Source organism: Varroa destructor, unplaced genomic scaffold, assembly GCF_002443255.2.
Source record: "Varroa destructor unplaced genomic scaffold, Vdes_3.0 BEIS01000003.1, whole genome shotgun sequence".
Lineage (NCBI taxonomy): Eukaryota > Metazoa > Arthropoda > Arachnida > Mesostigmata > Varroidae > Varroa > Varroa destructor.
In genome coordinates, this window is record NW_019211456.1 from 903,030 (window position 1) to 923,538 (window position 20,509).

Below are 20,509 nucleotides of genomic sequence, written 5' to 3' on the forward strand. Positions count from 1 at the left end.
TATATATATAAATTTTTCAAAGAAATAATTGGGTTAATGGAAAACGACTGTGACGAAATGAAACAATCAAATCTAAGATTGTTTAGGATCACAGCATTTTGGGTTTTATGTTACTAATTGTCTGATAAGTTGAATGATCCAGGCTTCTAATGAGGACGAGGCAAAGCAGGCTAATATCTCTGCCGCTACTTCACTTCTAGTGTTAAGGAGGGGGAAGGTGATCCAGTGTTTAAAGGCATTTCACAGTTGTATCCTCCCAAGGTGTTAATACACTCCTCGTTATGAGCACACGAATCCGTTTCTTCCATGCATTCATCAATATCTATAAAAGTCAAAGCAAGTAACAACGTATTAATGCAAAAATTACAGATGGGATACTGCACAAAGACAGCGAATCAACTCCTGACTCTAATACTAACGAAGCATATGTATCGCGTACTCGAATTTGGACATGAGAGCAAAACATTTCTGCTGGAATATTTCGCACAAGAAAAATATCTTTGTCCTAGAAGACGAATGATGCCGTAAATCCGGAGAGACAAATTTGGGGACGGGCTGCACGCCTAGCAGAGTTTAACGAAACTGTAAAGCTAATAGTCGCGCGGTACTCTAAGTCTTACATAGAGACACAATCACAACCGTAATCTAGTCTAATAATCTGAAACAGTAAAAATCAGTGAAAGAGGTACTGTCGATTCGGCTCTTCAGATAAATACAATCTTATTGAAAAGACATAACCAATATCTGAATATCGCCATAGGGTTTAAGCCCGAGCGAGCTAATCGATTGGAAAGACTCACCTGCGCAGTCCCAAATATTGGGTATCATTCTGAAGCCTTTCTGGCATGGGGGTACACACATGTACGAGCCATGAAGATTTTTGCAAAGTTCTTTCCGTCCGTCACACAAATGGGCGCCCAGACCCTGACACTCATTGATGTCTTTCGTAAACCACAACGAAGCACCAAATCATACTGTTATTACTATTCTTACTGTTATTATTAAATAATATTTCGAAATTTTTCCAAATATAAATAAAAAATAAATTATTGGAAAAAATGATCAAAGAAAGATAATACGATACGCGTATGACCGACTCGCTAAGGCAACGAATGGAACGTAAACTCATTTGCCGCTACGTTCACGTTTGCCCGTAAGTAGATGCGTGGTGAAGGTGATTACGTTAGGCCAAACCAAAAGAGAGATAAACCGATAGCTTATTTGATTCTAATCATATTTTCTACAGAGATTTCCAGTAAAGTCAACAGCGTTTGAATACTAGATCAAGCATATGTTGCCCCGTTTCAATATAATCAACCGTAGAATATTTCCTGTTTTTATTAAATTAAGCTAAACTGAGGTTCGTTTCTGAGTGTATCTTTCATATATTTTTTGCGTATTTTTTGTACACAATTAAAATTAAGAAACTGCAGCGTTTAAAGATTCTTGAATTATTGTGTTTCTCTCTATCGGCTGCGAAATCTAGCAGGCGCAGTTAGAATTACACGGAACAAGCAAGATGGCGATAATGAGAATTGGTAAATTCAATAGAAAGATCAATGCCGGCATTGTTGTTGCCGTAGACATTACTAACCAACACAGCCTTTCCGGTTCTGGTAGCTGTATCCCTGGGGGCAACTCCGTTCGGATGAGTTGAGGCATCTAAACCCATTCTGCTCGTTAACACAAGTTTGACTGCGAGCACACGGCTTTTTCACACACTCGTCAATTTCTGAAATTAATTAAATTACACATCCAATAAATCATATATATATATATATATATATATATATATGTACACATATTGCAGTAGTGGAATTTATGGTACGTTTCTGCCTTACCAAGGCATTCACCAAGATGCCAATTAAAACGATATCCAGGAAGACATGAAACAGATTTTCGTGCCAACTTGACACACTCGAAAGATCCTGCATGGTTTACGCATAGCGCCACATGGCTACAGTTGTGAGTGCCACGCTCACACTCGTTGACATCTGCATCGGATAAATATGGAAAAAAGTAACTTACTGCTCTGAATGCCAAATTTAAATCGTTTTGGGCGCTTTGCTGCCTAGTGCACAAATCTCTTTTTAGACGTAACCTCAAGGGCCATGCATCACGGCACCATTTTTTTTCACCAACCTATCAAGGGAGATCATCGAAAACTAAGTGCTTTTCGCCCAAAATTCTCTGCCACCTAAGCACTATTCTTTGTTTAATAGGTTTATAGCTGTAGTTATCTATTGACATTAGAGTTATTTAAGATTATATAGACATATGGCCATGCTCACTCATGATGGAGTAAGTAAAATCAGCTTCAAATATTAGATAGTAGGGGTTCACCATTCCGCAGCACACGAATATAGTGGCGTAATTATTTACTGCACTCATGGCACATCAGGGTCAATGCAAGAGCTCTAGCCAAGAAACTGAAGGCCTACGTTTGCCTTTAGACAGTGCCTATTAGGTACGTTGTAGAGTTTACAGACCGACACAGTATCCGCTTTTGCTCTCGTACTCAAGTCCTGGTTTGCACTTGGGTTCTCCATTGGTTATGGGTTTACTGTTAAGGCTGAAATTAAGTCCACCGAGTTGCCTCACGATGTCCGCCACGTCCGGCCCCGAAAGGTGGGGCAAATCAACGTCATGGCGGGAAATATCTGCAACGAAGGTGTCTGGCTAGGTCAAGCCTATAGTGTCCTATTGCTTTAACCTTTATCAGAGTTACATAGGTTTGTTTTTTGACACTATCAAATGCTGCAGAGTAAGTAATTGTTCTGTAGAGGTGGCTGATCGAATACCTACGGAAACGTACGATAAGGAAACGTAATATTATTTACGCTAATTTTTCAATACGGCTTGCATGCAGTTTGGTCATAATGACCCTAGGATCTTTGATGTGACATCTTAGGCAAGCACCCAACTTAACCTGCATCCGAATTCTTATTTAGTAAATAGCACTAACTTTTTCGTGTGCGTATTACAGGTTTGTCATTATTCATAAATATACGTATAGATCATACAGTATGCGTAAGGAAATCATTTTACAAGTTGCACGGCAGCAGCACACGGAAGCATTGGCACGGTTGCGTACTAATGCGCGCTAACAGCAATCCTTTCTATTCTAATATTGGATAGTTGATCGATGATGTGGCAACCTTGACGGAACTTGTCGATATATTTTCCTATGAAATTGATAACACATATACAGTATACACACCTACATATTGTAGACACTGGGTCGGCAATTAATGAACTTCCAATGCGCAACTGCTACTTTTACGATACTTACAATGCTGCTTTAAATCCAGGTAAAACATAGCATAAAAGCAGTCTCATTTGACCTGATTTTAGTGTAGGGCGTCGCCATGTTACCAGCAAGCTAAAGGACCAAAATCGTGAATTGATGCAAAAAATCTATCATTACAATCAATTTAGGGTAGAATAAAAAGAAAAAATATGGCTAACTTTCGACAGCTCAAGGGCTCAGAGCAAAGAATCGTTGGAATTCTTAAATAGGTAGCTTAGTAAGGGCACGTTTCACTGAAATGTAGGCGCACATTTTATACGTAGATTAGCATATCCTAGAATACCCATAAATCAGTGCTGTCACTTCAACGTCTTATTTCCAAAAATTGAATCATTCCTCGATTTCGAATTGAACAAAATGAATTCTAATCTAGAACGTAACTTATATTTTTATAAATCACTCCAGTCTTGCGCAATAGCCATATTTATGTATATATTCCTACAAAAGCACGATATTACGTAGTAACTATTAGTAGAATAAGCTCCCTGCTAATACACAGACTTATTATTAGTATTATTATTTAACACTAGCGTTAATATCATTAATGGAAATGTGGCTGTGAAAAAAAGTATTGCTGGTCTTCTGTAGGATGCGAAAGTAGTACCACATAAAAATTTTTCTAAGTAACTTCCGAACGAAAAGTGAAAGAATCAGTTTCGTAAGTTATGATCGACATAAGTGGCGAATTGCCCATACTCAATTTGTTCAGTCAGGACATAAAATACAGATCACCTTTTGAACGAGGAAAATCGATCAAGTGTGGCCCATGTGATAATAAAGCAGTAAAGTTAGCGAATATTCAAGAAACCTACCTGAGCATTCACTACTTCCAATCAAAAGGAATATAGAAGCGAGCCAAGATATCGTCATGTTTGTTTTCAAGGTCAGCCTATTTAGAACGTATTTATTGCAGTTTTTTTTTTCGCTTTTACGGTAGTTTCTATCGAGCTTCGTAAGGGACGTCACGCCCTACTCACTATTAAATTAAGAAACTATTCTGTAGTAATTTTCAACAATTTTTAGGTAGCTACGACACGAAACTACGCCGACCTCCGTCATCCGACTCCATAATGAGCTTTTGTGCGAACTGCCGCCATCGCTCCGCTGTTGGAGATTTCACCTTCCGTTTCTACGTAGCCGCGTCGTGAAATGGCGGGGTGTCATACATACACGCAGATGCATTAGCATTTTGTTTGGAACCTACTGTAAAAAAATCGCTACCCTTTCTCTATCTCATTTATATCTGCCAGCAAAACCAAGAAAATTACGGAACGCCACGGCCGCAGAAGGTGTCTTAGACTCCATCGAGTTCGTTTAAACGCTTGACTGACTACTGCTGTTGTTATTAAAGGTCCTGTTATAAGCTGAATTCAAGCGGCGATAGCACCATGCTGTGTCAGATCGTTTTGTATTTCAGGGGACATTTAGGTCAGCGAAACTCGATGTTCATAATAATAGTCTAGTGACTCCCTCAAATTAATTTTGTCATTAGTGCTGCGAATAAATATGCAATATCACTTTTTCTTACTGGGTGAGGCAAAAGTCTTATCACCGTTGAGGAGTCTTCATTTCACATCAAATTAGAGTAGCAGGATACAGGCAAGCGATTACAAATAAAGAAGCAAGCTTAACTACGTGACACATCTATAACAGAAACACTATAATACCATATTTCTATTCTTATAATATTACGCTTTAAGAATACATAAGGTATTCTGATTTTACCAATAAAACCATTAAAGTTCCTGAGATAGACATTATTGCGTTAGATAGAAACCCTAACTCTCTAATAGTATTTCAAATATGGTAAAATAGGCATATAAAAATAGTATTAATGTTTCCTCGTTGGGCTGCACAGTTGAATCTTCCGTTTGTGGAGACAGTCTTTGTTTCTTTTGCTTCGTAAATAGATCTAAAACGTGGGGTCCCCAACTGCCACGAGACTCTATATCGATATGGATTAAGTAATAATTCTGAGAATTCAAGCGTTCTTGCATGTTAACCACGTTACAAATCTAGCATAATATCTACTATATAAAATCAGAACGATGTGTACCTTTTACTACGATTTTACATTGCATACCTAAGTGAGAGTACACATAGACACGCCGATACGTGCAGATATCCACAAGCCATGAGTGTGAGACAGTATTAACTGTCAATGCTGTTGGTGTCGCCACCGCCGTGCTTGACCAAGAAATACGAGTGATAACTGTCGAAATTGAAAATAATACACCCGGTACGTGTGTGTGCACGTCCTTCGCCCTAGCAATACGCGCGTCCCTAGCACGATAACAATATTGAATCTTGAATTGATAATACTAATATTTACTTCTATTTTACTGTACTTTCGGGCTCTGTTTCAAACATAACAAAGTTTTACCATTATTACACATATTTGCGCTTTTCTATATTTCACATATAGCCAATGTGGAAAATTCGACCATATTCAATCAGTTTATATTCACTTTTTTCTATATATTCAGTTAAACGTTCATTATTGTCAATATATATTTTGATATTTAATTGCTAGAAATTAATAACAGTTTGCACTGGAGCCACCCACACCTTATATTGGTATAATGATGTTCGATGTTTTTAAGTAGGTTATTGGAAAAAGGAATAGAAAATATCGAGGTTAAGCGGAAGTGTGCTAGCACATCATAACAGGAACGAATAGAGAGACATAAGGTACCTCCCTGGGTGAAGCTTTATCCGGAACCTGTACCTGGAGCCTTTTCCTGCTGTGTTTTGACAAGGCCCCCCCTGTCTATTCATGCTATGAAAATCCACTTCAACAATTTTATCTTACTTATCCTTCACTTGTAGCACTAATTACAATTTTTCAGATTAGCTATCAATAGCTGTTTTAATTTTCTCTCGCAATACCGGACGCACTCCTAAAAACGGTCGACAGCACAAGCTCTTGGATAGCTGTTTAAGCAACCATATTTCTTGCCTCAATTTCGTGTAGAATTCGAACGAATCTTTCATTGAATCAAGCGACAAGTCCTACGTCTTAGTTTGTGACGTGTCAATTGCTGGCGGTTAGACGGACCAAAATCGAAAGCCATTTCGGTATAATATAATCGTTTTTCGACAAAAATCTTCGCAAGAACTCTTCGGGGGTCTTCAGCAAGAACCGGTTGCCTGGTCATGCAGTTTTCTGGGATGTCTGTATCGGTCTGCTTTCTGTTGCTAAGGGAAGGTTGTGGCCGAATGACACTGACAAAAACGCATTTAACTGGTCATATTGTTTAGATCATTACCAACCCGTTAGCGATCTGTATCTCGCACTTAGCATGGCTGGCTCTGATTTAGTAAAACACAGTGATGTACAGTTAAAATAACATTTTCTAATGTTATTATTTCTATTATTTAAATAAAGCCCCTTAACCATAGAGACTTATTATTTATTAGTTTCATTCATATTAGTTGCCGTTGCTGAGTTCCTTTTCATCAAACTTTAATGATAAACACACACTTCATCGTTGAATATTTTCATCTAGTATAGTCAGTCGAAAAATTTCGGTAACACGTGAACAGAGTGAGCGTGATTTCTGCGCGAAGATATTATGTATCCTATTCGAAAGGAACTCAATTATATATTAAAGTAAAAGTAAGCCAAAAAAGTAATGCATACATACGGCCGCTTAAACCGGGATTGTTGGTGTTTGTAATAGAATAACGTGTATACTTGTTCCAGTGAATGATAGGTCCATTAATTAATGAATAGGCTACTAATGATTACATTGTATTACTGCGGCTGTTTATTTTCAGCTGCATACAAAGGACAGGAGTCGATTTTGTTTCCATGTGGAGAAAGACAGACACGGAGAACACAACAGATTAAGGGATACGCTGAGTATCTCTTTTCGGGTGTAGCAAATTCTTTGAAGGCTAATACTGGACATTTGGTAACATAGTAGTGCAACAGATATATAGTTTAGTTATATAATATACTATTTGTTTTTACCTATTTGTCATATCTCGGCAACCTGATTGCCTATCTAGGGTACAATCAATAGCACAATATTACTGTTCTTTATCTTTTAGTACTGTGTATGTAGTCATGTAAAAGTGCTAGGCATTGCGTGCTACTGGCGCAGATGGCTGACGTAGCCCCTGATGCCTATCTGTCTTCGGATGAAGCGGTAGACCCGTTTAGCCCGAGAGTTGTTTGCCTGTCTGTCTGTCTGTCTCCGTCTTTTTTTGCCCATCTTCTTACTCATTTGTTTGTCGGCAACCCAGCACCGAAAACATCGCGTCGAGCCTGTACGATTTAAAATCATCTTCATATCTGTATAGTCTAAGTGTGTGTGTGTGTATTTCACCGTCGACTTTTTGTAAGCTAACTAACAAGATAAGATACTTTGTAACAGGATTACCGTGATGTTAGTGATGTCAAATCCGTAAATGCACAGAGCTGATCATAGTAAAGAATGTTACGCAAGTCTGATGCGATAGCCAAAAGTTAGATAAGCATCAACCAGAAATAGCATAGGTCAATGACCAGACAGGGAGGGACCACTCGATATTAAAAGGGGGCTAAGGAGACGACCGTTATGCCGTATTTCCGGTCTACGCGTCAAGGATCAATAAGTTTTAAGAAACCTGAAAATCAACCCACATGAATGTATATCGCTATTTAACAAACGCATCATTAATATTATGCGCTTGTATCAACTTTTACGAGGACGTATGGCTACTACACTTGACCGTCTTTCTAGCTTAAACGATTAAGCCGTTTTCTAAAATAAAAAAAAATCCTATTGCGGTTATGCTTTTTAGCAATATGCGTCATAAACCATTCAGAATCATCAGTTGCTAAAGATGGATCATTACCAGCACAACTCTAATACATCTTATTAAAAAATTTGGAAACCGATGGTTTAACCTGCTCAGTAGCCGGTTCTACGGAGCCAGCTCCGAATCGGACTTTCAACTTGTAATGTTACTTCCGGTCTTTTCGTCAGCATTTATCTTCTTTCTACTCATCTCAGGTTTATATGTTTTTTATCGATTCGTAGCTGCGAGAACTCCCAAAGGTGCCACTTGTCTTCTGGTGGAGAGATCAACTCTTGTACCAGATTGCCGGGTTGTAAACAGGAAACTGCCGCAGTAATCTGCCCAACATTCAAACTCTCTTGAAGTACGAAAACGATAGGGAACTCGAATTAGAAGGTGTTATTGATTTGCGTGCGATTCTTCTTTTTTGTTTTGACTCGCCAATGAACGACGTAATTCTTTACAATCACAAATGCTAGCATTATATGGTACGTATAGCCACTTTTTGAAGTAAGTCCAAGCTTTGGTCAAATCATGTAGATCTCGTTCCTTACCGCTACACTACCCATCTCTGTATAAAAAAGCTCAGTCAGTCAGGTGAAGCTCAGTGAAATTCTGACTGAGGAAAGAACCTGACGTACGCAGTACAGTCGTAAACCCTGCACAACATCACAAAAATGAAAAGTCTAATGCAGATCTCCGCGCTTGTTGTTATAGCGACATGTCACCTAACCAGCGCTATGCCGCAAAAGCAAAACAGAAGTTATAGAACAGAAGATGTGAGTAGCATTATTTAGTTGTCTAGACAAGGATATACTAAGTTAATATTTACAGATATACCATACAAGAGACTAAGCTAAATATATATTTTCTTATATTATATTCTTATGGACAACTTAACCATAGCATTTTTCTAAAGGTGCTACGTCTGCATAAGAGGGCGATAAAAAGTGCATCTACAACAGCTAATATTTCTGAGGACTAGGCTCATGATGTAGAAGGTACCATCGGAGCTGTTATAATCTTGCGAATGTGTGCGTGCTTGCAGAATAAGGGCAACTATGCGTTCGGATACGCTATCAACGAGGGTGCTTCATCATTCCATGAGGAATCGGGCAGTCCCGGAATGAAGCTCGGCGCGTATGGTGTCACAGAAGCCGACGGCACTCAGCGAGTAGTTAACTACATTGCCGATGAGAATGGATTCCGAGCATCCGTTGAAGTCAAGGATCAGGATCCACATCAGGTTACTCCTGGACATCACACAGTACTCGTGGCCCAGGTAAAATCAATTTGTAGACTGTATATCATACGGGCAAGTTGAAAGGTGAATCCATATTACAAAAAAAAAATAAATAAGAGAATATTTTAAGTGGTTAATGGGCTTAGATATTCGGGTACATAATAAAACACACATATTTGTCATAATATATTCGCACTATATTATTGACATTATATTGTATATGCGATACACTTAAAATAAAGGTCTTTACAAGGCAGATCATTCTTCCCCGCATCACAACGCACCAAAATGTTTTATCTAACGTATATTTATAGATTAGTAGACTAATGTATGCGTAATGTATGTGTTTAGGCACAACCGGTTGCCGTGTCGGCTGCTTCCCTCGGGGCGACATCGTCGGCTCCAGTCGCGACCGAAGCTCCTGCAAAGACTGTTGAGAAGAAGATTGCGGTTCGTCGTATTGATGAAGCACTATCGAATCATCAGAAAGATGAAGATTCAGATGTCAAGGAGGTAGAATCTACTTCGCAGACCGCGCCCGTTTCATTGCCGTCTGGATCCTCGGATCCAGCAATGCCGCTGCTCGTTGAGCCGATCATTAATGCCAGCGATAATGGAATGATGGCTCAATATTCGATAGTATCTCAGCATTTGCCACTCCAGGTAAAGTAAACCTGCATATATTGTCACGCGTTATTTATATTTTCATGATGTAGGGAGTATTATCTTACTTAAATAGGGCTTAATTTATGGTATATCGGAAAACAGTTACGCTCAGCACAATTTACAGCAAAGTTACTAGACGCTCGTCTATGTCTAATCGTAAATTGGCTGAACTGAATCTTCATTCACCAATGATCTTCAATGTACCAATGCGACTTGTGTTTTATCACAGGTGACGCCACCTCGATCTCAGGACCTTCTCGCAGCTGTTTTTTTTGTACCTCTGCCAACGCAGCATATGGCCGCGTACAGTGGTGTCCATAGCTACTCCGTTAACGGGTTGGTTCCGGTACCTGTAGTTCCTTTGCAGGACAGTGCGCCTTCAGCTTCCAGCCCTCAGCTTACCGTTTCTGGCAAAGTGCCATCATTTCCAGCGGTAAAAATACAGCCGCACCGTTTTCGTGCCCAGATTCCACAAATTTCTCCATTTCAACAAGTGGCAACACTTACCAGCACACGCGCACAGATCCAGCCCTATATTCCTGTATTTATTTAAAATAACTCAGTGTTTATAGATACTGCTGATGGACAGATCATGTGAAAAAAGTTAAACGCATAAGACAGCACTTCTCATGCCTCTAAACCACCGTATGGTGGGATTATGTATAAAATGGTTATAAACGGCTAAATTAATAAAAATTTTATATACAACACATAATTTATGTTCTCCTATGATATGTAAGGGAAATTTTCGTACATAGGTAAGATAGTTAGGCAGGAGCGGCCGCTTTTAAAAGTACGATTTCACTGCCCTTAGTGCTGCATACATACATTCAAAAGGAACTCAAGACTAAGACAAATGAAGGTTGTGCACTAAACTTGACATTTGCAATGTAGGAAATAAAAGAGAAGTGTTTCAACAAATAAACAGTGGTTATTAAGATAGGCAACAAATAAGAAAAATTAGTTCGCTCCTAATCAGAAACTGGACCGGACATACCATCATATGATTGAATGAATCTGAACGGATTATAGAAGGTACATAGAATCTTAATTGCAAAGCTTTTAAGGGGCCTTTAAAAACTGGTATTACAAAGCACATCTTTTACTACGACTTAGTGGCCAGTAATGCACTCTAAGGATACGTCTGTTCATTTTAAACAGCCGCTGTGGGCTAATATAGCTTTGCATTGTTAAAGTAAGGCGTTTACACAATACCTTTTGCTATTACGGAAATGTTTATTCTCTAATAAGAACCTACGTCTTTGCCGTTTCTCCTATAACTAAGAAAAAATATGGCCATCAATCAAAAACATAACATTTTGATATATTATTGATTGACTGACTGACTGGCTACTGTTAAAAACGGTAAAATTATAATTCTTTATATCTTCTAAGATTATGCATGAAGAGGTTAGTTTAGTAAACATCTGTAGCAGAATTAATAAAAGAGCTAAAAAACTGTACGAACACATCTTTCCTTTCAAAAAATAGGTCGTATCGTTATGGCGAATTAGAAGTTAAAGAAACTCCAACTGTAAAATTCCGCAACAGGAAAGTAGCCTTTTTTCCGATCCTATTCTATTAATAGCTAATTTTAGAGGCCCTTGCAATTATTACGAGAATAAACCGACTGTATTCAAAATTCGGTAAAATCCCGTATTGGTTTTGGCGGACTGGGTAGTTACGCTTATTTTAAATCTCAGAATTTTCTACTGCTAAACGCTTTTTGTTGTTAATACATTTTAGTTATAATCAGGACTCAGACTTTAATTTGTAAAATATAACTAAAAACAATTTTATTAAATATATATTAATTGAATGCTTTAAATTTACAGAAAAGGTGGTAGGATTAATCTAGAAAAAAATGCTCTGCCCGATTTGTGGAAGAAAAATCGATGCTTGAAAAACACACCTGAAAATCTGAACCTGAAACTATAGAATCCACTTTAAATCACCTTGTACGCCGTTACTCGAACGTTGCGTCAGGAACCTGTCAGGGTTGAAATGTGTGTCCCTCCCGCTTGTATTTCCACTGTGTTACATTGCATTGGGGACGTTAAAACTTGAGCAGCTCACGGTCAACCAAATTAGCCCTAACTTATCAATTATAATAACTTCGCTAATAAAAACCAGTTCGGGTATTAACTCTTGACGTATCTGATCCCTAGAAGGTCGTTTAGGGGAACACGAAAACTTCATAATTGGATAGACATGGTTAGATAAATATATATATACACAACTCCATATTCCACATTACCTTCTTTGAAAACATTTTTAAATGTTCGATTACTTTTTTCACGTCCATTATAAATTAACGTTATCGGTACTTTTCGTATTCGTTGTGTTCTGGTCATCAAGAATGGTGTGCTGGTCTTTCCGAGTCAAATCGTGCAGCTTTTTCGTAGGCAGTAGTTTTCTAAACGTAACATTTGAAAAAGGTGTATCTCTCCGTTTCAGTTGGTTAGAATGACGGATCCAGATCCGTCCGCCTACCTTCGCGGTATACACAACCGTTCCCAATTTTTCCTAATTAGTACCTGATTATGATGCCTTTGATCTCGAAATTCTATCACTCATATGCTTTGATCAGTGTGATTTTTTAACGATATTCTTGAGTTAAGCCTGATGTTACTTGCTCCTTCCTGGACATCAAGAAATCGTTTTCAATTTAGTCATCCAATGATGGCTCAGGTAGACCCCCGCTAGTGAAGATGGGGAAAAAAATCGCAGACCTCATTTTGATCTTTCGTTCGCCCCAGCTTTTTATGATTCCTTTTAAATGAATCGACAAATTTCTCTGCCAGTCTATCAAATTGAGGGTGGTACGGAGAGATTCAAAGATGTTATTCAAATCGATTTCTTAAAATCGTTAAATGTTTGAACTGTAAATTTGACCCATTGTCGCTTACCAGCGTTGTGAAATTACCACAACGTGACAATATTTCCATAGCGACCGTATAGCTGTTAATGTCATACTTCGACAAGTTAGACCTCGGGCCACTTGGAGTAGACGTCTACAGGAATTGAGGACATTTTTCCTTCTATTTTTACAAAGTCAGTATTCCGTCATATGGTCAAGTGGCTGTGGTTGAATTTTCGCCTGGTATTTTACAGCTAGAAAATTGTCGAATCGTTCGTGAATGAACGTATATTTAGTGTATTTTTATTTTCAATTCAAAATCTTATATTCTTTCAAACTGGGGTCATTACGGACCCAGTTTTTCTGATAATCGGACCAGTATCAGGTCATCCATATCGACTAATGCTTTTATTAGACCCAAAATGGATTACTTCCCAATGGGATTGATGTCCAATGGGAGTCGTTTGTACAGATATAGACTTTTTTCTTGTTTTGCAGACTGTTAACAGTCTTTTAAACTCAAGAGAATTCAAGATTGCACCTCTATTTGTTAATCGGCTTCGGTAAAGTCTAATGTAGGAAAATATTTTTCATCACTTTAGTTAGTAAAAAAAATTTACTTACATTGATAAAAGATAGCGATTGTTTTCTTAAACTTCGTTCAGACCTGTTCTGACCTGATCGGACTATTTTCCGTGCTACATAGTAAGCTACTTAATAAATAGAACCACTTAATAAGCAGTCACCCTTCAGCTCGCTCGCATTTTGGCCTTACGAGGACATGATAAGAAACTGGGCCAAAATCTCTTTTAAAGTCGAAAAGAGGTCTTTGCTTGGACACAATTTACTAGAATACTAGAGAAAATGTATATTTTTTCGTAAGGTCATGCATTCATTTCAATGGTCGGTTTATTTTCAGTTGCTATTATTTTATCTGGATATTTCGTTATCCGTCCTTTAGTCAACCTGCTTCTTTCATTTAACAGTTTTAAAGATCCTATGTTTCTAACAGCATAGCGTTTACTACGATGGTGCTTTCCGCATCTATATCCTAGGTATCCTAAGCAGTCAAATTCTGCTACTAGCTATTTGATGACTAACTCTCAATAATTATAACCTTAAAAAATGAAAAATCCACACATTTTAACAAGCTTCCAAATCCTTCAGTCTTCCAGTTTTTTGATATAAACTTTGTTATTAAGGTATACTCGCAAAAGAAAATCCACTGGCGTCGGGTCTGGAGAGCGAACAAGGTATCCTATCAAACCTCTTCATCCAATCCATTTTCCTCTCTAGTCAGAAGACTCTAGTTAACATATGCTCTTAGGTCACAGTAATAATCGTTGCTATCATAGCGCAGTGGGTAACGTGTTTGCCAGCTGAATATACGAACACGCGGTAATCTGTTTGAATCTGCGTGTAGATTTGATTTCGCGCTATGAACCAGCCATCTGAAGGTAATACCTAAAAGCTACCGCACATAAAACACGAAGAACACTCAATTACGATGTTAACGTGCAGCTGCTCCATCCTGTTAAAAAAACTCGCCGTCTTTAGCGCAGTAAAACAGATTCATTCAGTAAGTTGATTTCTGAATGTTAATCACGGTCACCTTCACAGGGCCATAAAAGGTTTACCGTACTTTCTATTTTCTTCTAGTTCAGTTTAAGACTGGATGTCTACTTCACGTACAAGCACTTGAAAAACCATTTTGTAAACCTGGCTTATTTATATCTTTCATATGAATTAATAATTTCAAGTGCATCCTCTGTTTCCTAAGGCTACTTGTTTTATATATTCGCATTATAATTTCACTCACTTACGGATATAAATTAAGCACTTCACACACTTCTCCGTTATTGCCATCACCTGCGTCGTTCAGGAAAGATGATATGATGTCCAGCAAGTATAAAATTCGGATCATTTTTGCAGGTTGTCTTAAAAAAATTTACGTCCGGAACTGATCGACAAACTGCAACCAAACTTTGAATACGTCACGGAGCTGGCAAGACTTGCTTAGGCTCGAAATGTGAGCTATAGACGTAAAGTGTAGTTGTTAATAGGCAACTGGTGGGGTTTTTCGACAAAGCAACCTTGTCTTCTTCAAACCGACCTCTTCGTATCTTAGTACAGCTTTGTATTTTGCAAATAAATTTTTTGATACGTGTCCATCCGTAGGGTTGTATAAAAATTTTAGTATCCAACTATGTAGTTACCTTTCACTGACGTTTGTTGAGTTTCGGGTATCGGATCTCGGGTTGCTTGTAGCATAATTGCGGTGTGATTTATTACTAGTCTGGTTAATATCGCTTTCAGGTCTTTAGCAGCAAGACCAGTTTTTTACACCATAGTAAAATCGTGAGGAGTAATGGCAATTTTTGGTTTGCATGTGGCCCGAGGACCTCACTTTGTGCTGAAAGCTAGCCATTTGACGCAGTATTTAACGATAGTATCGGACATAATGCTGAAATACGGTAGACCTTCAAATAAATGTTTTACTTTGTCATCAGTGATTTACCTGACAGTAATTTAGAGTAAAAAGGTAACTTTGTAATCTGAGTCTCAAACCATTCTTCATATTATATATATTAGGCTGTAAAAAAAGTATTAATCATTTTTCTGGCTACGATAACATACAGAGAACTAAACATCTAAACTAATATTAAGAAAGCTGGCTTCTAGAAAAAAACTCAATGTTACGGTGCCACACGAAGTGACGCAAAAAAATTTTCAATCATAAACCCACTTGCGGAACCAGAAAAACGCAATAGAGTCGGGCCATTTTTTTGCACAGTTGATAATGGGTGACGAAAAGTAAATCAAATACGACAATAATGTGCAAATAAAAAAATATGCCTTAGAATGTATGGCAAAACTCATAACGACGCCGAAGAAGGTGTCACTAAATGTTTGTTGATATTTACAAGAACAGACTCCTTCCTTTAAAATATTGCTATTCAGCCCGTTTTGAACGGTACATCGGTGCAACTATATTATAGATGGGTTCGTAAGCTGAAGGCTGTACATCATTTGTCCTTATTTTGCAAGCGTCCAACAATACCCGTGCGCACAGTGTCTCTCTCGCTTTCAAAGTGAACTAATTTTGTCTCTTTAAGTTGATAGTTTTTTTCTATTATTCTACGGATATATTGCCTCTATCCTCACTTTCATTACAATTATAACAATGCGGTTCTCCCATTAGCTCAGTTGAATAAGCAACGGCATTGTTATAGAGCAAAAATTCTATTAGCTTGTTGCAGCAATTTCATTACTCAATTTCAGTCAGTTGGCAATGAGTTCGCAAACTACTGTGCCTCTTCGGTTATTTCAACTAAAGGCTGATCTTCACTTCCAAAATCGAAAGGCTAAACAACTAATGTGGAAACACTTGGCATTTTCGACCGTTCTCTTAACAAAATAGTAGCGGGCCATAGTCACACAACGGCCATAGCGCAAATAAAAATCCGATCGTTTAAAATTTCTTCAAGGGTGACCCAAAAACAATTTCCATTGTTCCAATTTCCAAAAAGAAAACGTCGAAAACTTTCCAGTTTTCTTTTTGGTTTCTCTGACAGTTCACGGGCATAACATATCATGCCTATGGACTTCTTTATAAGCAAAATATAATACAGAGTAGTTTTTTTTAGCAAGGCACCGATATTGTGTTGTTTTTATAGGAATTCCTCGTCAGACTACTACACAAAAACTCCCAAAAACTGTCACAGCCGTTTCAGAGAGAATCCGTATCAACGTATATCAAACACTCAATAAGGCTGGATAGTAACTGATTTCAAAACGAAGAAGGGTGTTTCCATGTCTAACTCATAGCAGCAACAGCTTATGAATACTGCTTTAACATGTAGAGTCAATAAAAAATGCTATATAAATGAAAAGATTTAAAGTTGGTCCCGAAGAAGATAGTGCATCCGATAGAATAAGTCATTTATTATTTAGTAGTTGAATTCGTCAGTTCTCATTTTCAGAGAAGTGAACTTTTTCGATCAAGGCGAGTGTATTATTTAAATATATCCACTATTGACCACTGGCATCTGCAGATCATTCATAGATCCAACTCTCGGTGCAGTTCTGGTAATCGGCGATCTCTTCGGGTTTAAACCAGAGGGCAATTTCCTTTTCAGCCGATGGAACAGAGTCTGAACCGTGAATCACGTTACGGCCAACCTGGCGAATGAGATACGTTATATGCTGTTAGTCGACATCTATCACAAAAATACTTACGCTATATTCTGTTAGTCCACAATTATCACAAAAATACATCTAAAGGATATATATCATTCACATATTACTAGCAATTTCACTAAGCATCGGTACTGCGAGTTTTGGCAGATCAGGATGTGTGTGACCTCTCCTATCGGAAAAATAAACGTTGGCTTCTAAAAAAGCTAAAATCTATTTTCAGATCACGTCTGAAGCTAAAAAGTACTTCTTAAGCTGAGGTCAACTTAACAATTTTCCACGATGTTGTTACAGACACCATCTGTTGCTCGTCGCGCCGAAATAAACACGTTCACTAACACCATAAGCAGCATCGGCCACATTTTGTCGCGACACAATTTCCAAACAAAAGTCCCACAAGACCCGTATTTCAAATAGACGAAGTAAACATACGAGTGGATAACAAATATATGACAGGATATACAATATCACACAATAAACAATAAAAAATCAAACGTTTTCCAACAACAATACCGACATTCACTACCTGCAATTTAGGATAAGCAAATATCTGTCTATCTGAATCAACTACGTGGAATTCATCGCTGTGCGCATAAGATTTCGCTACAGTCTACATAAATTTACCCGACTGGATCTGCTTTGGGTCCAATTCCTACTTCTGCTGTCATAAAGTTCCTCTGTAATGATTGGGCACACCATGTGGATAATAATAGTAATAGTATTAATAGTAACCTTAATGCAGTAATCAGCTCGAATGGTACCGGGTGCAGACTGAAGTGGGTTTGTCGCACCAATGATGGCTCTGCCAGTATCGACAATATCGTCGCCCTCCCAAACCATGGGAACAACTGGCCCAGAGGACATGTACTGGACAAGGCCATTGAAGAACGGCCTTCCGACAAGGTCGGCGTAGTGCTTCTCCAAGTGTTCTTTTGAAGCCTGCATGAACTTCATCGCTACCAGCTTGTAGCCCCTTTTCTCGAACCTGCAAAATCCACAAATAAAATGCAGTTTGATTCACTACCATTTCCATTTTTATAAATAGCACAGTCACTCGAATCTTTTGCAACAATTTAGAAATCTATTCTACATAATATAACTATTTAATTGTGTACGTACTATTACAATTATATGGTTCTGCTAAGCATTAACAATATGCGATACCACCGGATGGCATTGACATGGAAAGCCACTCAGTTGTGCGCCACCCCTGGCTTATAATGTTGTCATTATCATCATTTAGAAAAAACTAATATACTCATGCAGTTATCATATGTATGGCTACATGTGTTTCCTTTAATACAGCTCTTCGCAACAAGTCTTACTTGTACTTCAGCAGTCACGCCCATATATCTCGATTCAGCAATGGCTCATTAACATTTCCCTATATTCCTATGTAGTGACTACTTTAAAGTATAATGTTCATGATCTCACATTTGTACATGTTTCAGTCAATTTAAGTGCCACTGTGGCATGCAGGCGTCCGACTGTACAATTGACCAACCAATAGACTAAGCGTGAGTACTGACCAACCAATAGACTAAGCATGGGTAGCGTTAAAGTGTAACATATGTGTTCAGAATTTTCCAGGAAAGCGCGACAAGTGACTTAAAGTCTACTGTGCTACAGCAGATTCACTCGACTTTTATCATCCATATGCGTCAAAGAAATACGAGCAATTAGTTGAAACACCGTATACGACGAATGAGTGCGAACAAATTATTTAACAATGCTCATATATAAAACCCCCAAGTGTACATAACACAGAGCGTGCTTGGTATCTCAGTCAGTCAGTCAATTTGCTGACTAAACACGGGCCTGCACAAAAAGATTCGGTATAATCAAGTGATGTGTCCGTTTGCGAATGTAAAATAGTAATTCAACGGTTAAATTACTATTTTACACTGTAAAATTGTAGTTTTTCTCGCACAAAAACTACAAAATGTACATTGAACGGACTATCAATGCCGCAACCGGCGAGCCAGTAACACTACGTAAGCAACCAAGCCAAGCGATCAAAATGAAACTCAATCAAAGAAGGAATGAAGGTCAATCAGAGGAGACCGACTGAAAATGATTAACGACCGATTGATGTGCCTGACGGCTACAAGAGGATACAAACTCGACGACTGTCACAAATCTCAAACAATGTTTTATCGATATTGATCTTTTACAAGGGATTCTATGGCTAGAAATACTAACATATTGAAAGTTCAGTCTTCCATATCCATTTATTTTCCACAATAGCTCACGACTTCTTTTTTAATTAATGAAAGAAATTTGTTGCACTAACCGTTCCACTTGACAATTTTGATCTGCAAAATATTGTATATAACCTTCTGTGCTAACTGCTTACCTAGTGATAGCGTTCCTATGGCACTGGTTGTGCACTGATGCGACAAGCTTTCAAAATCGCGGCTAGACACAAGTCTTTTTCCCAGCAAACTCACCTGGAAATGATTTCGCCCACGAGTCCTCTTTGGACGCCGTCAGGCTTGATCATGATGAAAGAACGTTCGCGGGGCATTTTGATTGTATGATGCTGATTCGATGAACGTACACCTCGTTCTCGCGTTCCCGAAGAACTAAGAGAAATCCCAGCCGGTGTTGAGGATTCTGACGTCGCGAAAAATTGGCCACCACGAGGCCCCACCAGGTGGCGCTTTGGGCATTTAGCGGCAGCTGAGCTATTTCAAAAATAATGGTCGTTTCTAGCGATCACGGCGATTTCAATGTACCTTTAAAATGCGGCCCGAATAAATCTTTAAAAAAAGCGTTATATTTGTAAAAAAGGAGTTTTAATTTATATGTATCTCCAACTCAACAAACAAAGATTCAAATAAACCGATCCTTAATGCCGAATAAGCTGCTCGCATCAAAACAACATGAACTGTTTTAATTTGATAAATTACGTTGACAACTCAATCTAATATTATTAGAACGAGAGGCCATCTTTGGCAATACAAAGCCATGAGAAGGACGGAGATCACTGATTCTGCATCCTTGTTTGTTTGTCCGAAAGCGCACAATGTTTTGGTCATATTTTATAAATTCTTATTCGCATCGAATTAATTATACATTGCTGAATATTAAGTAATTTTTATTAGCAGATGTTATAATACCTGTGTCGTGTTGTGATATATAATTTCACAAATACAGTTAATTAATACAATTTTTAACCTAAAACAAGAATAAAATCAACGTTATCTCTGGCGACAATCAACGAACATAACTTATCATAGTTACTGGTTCTGACTAAAAATCCTCGTAGCAATCATCTAGTCTATTAAATATTCATTTTATATTTAGCTCGTTCATTTTTAGTGATTGGGATGCGAGCAAGTATGTAAAACTTGTCATTCAGTAGTCAACATATCTTTCATTCTAAGACAAATTACAAAAATACAAGAGCAAATGATGATAAGTTTTTTTCGTTTTTAAAAAC

General features: G+C 38.1%; 3 protein-coding genes across 7 annotated transcripts; 1 reads left to right on the forward strand and 2 right to left on the reverse strand.

Moving 5' to 3' along the window:
* On the reverse strand, positions 1-4,474 carry LOC111247157 (fibulin-7-like). Of its 5 annotated transcripts, none has more exons than XM_022797773.2 (6): positions 4,123-4,472; positions 2,490-2,660; positions 1,842-1,994; positions 1,595-1,732; positions 801-941; positions 1-322 (listed from the first exon to the last, which is right to left on the reverse strand). In XM_022797773.2, exons 1-6 carry the CDS (start codon positions 4,178-4,180, stop codon positions 186-188), a joined length of 798 nt encoding a protein of 265 aa, XP_022653508.1. In that variant the 5' UTR covers positions 4,181-4,472; the 3' UTR covers positions 1-185. The 5 variants fall into 5 exon arrangements, with proteins under 5 accessions (XP_022653508.1, XP_022653509.1, XP_086840373.1 ...); XM_022797774.2 differs by having other exon boundaries at positions 4,361-4,465; XM_086984247.1 differs by lacking the exon at positions 4,123-4,472 and adding an exon at positions 3,293-3,649.
* A 4,219-nt stretch (positions 4,475-8,693) lies between these two features.
* Positions 8,694-10,722, forward strand: LOC111247082 (uncharacterized). Its single transcript, XM_022797638.2, has 4 exons — positions 8,694-8,877; positions 9,147-9,380; positions 9,693-10,004; positions 10,237-10,722. The coding sequence occupies exons 1-4, from the start codon at positions 8,776-8,778 to the stop codon at positions 10,558-10,560; spliced, it is 972 nt and encodes a 323-aa protein (XP_022653373.1). The 5' UTR covers positions 8,694-8,775; the 3' UTR covers positions 10,561-10,722.
* Positions 10,723-16,769: 6,047 nt separating this feature from the next.
* Positions 16,770-19,722, reverse strand: awd (nucleoside diphosphate kinase). The gene is made up of 3 exons (XM_022797642.2): positions 19,515-19,722; positions 17,797-18,049; positions 16,770-17,049 (listed from the first exon to the last, which is right to left on the reverse strand). The coding sequence occupies exons 1-3, from the start codon at positions 19,589-19,591 to the stop codon at positions 16,924-16,926; spliced, it is 456 nt and encodes a 151-aa protein (XP_022653377.1). The 5' UTR covers positions 19,592-19,722; the 3' UTR covers positions 16,770-16,923.
* Positions 19,723-20,509: the final 787 nt, after the last annotated feature.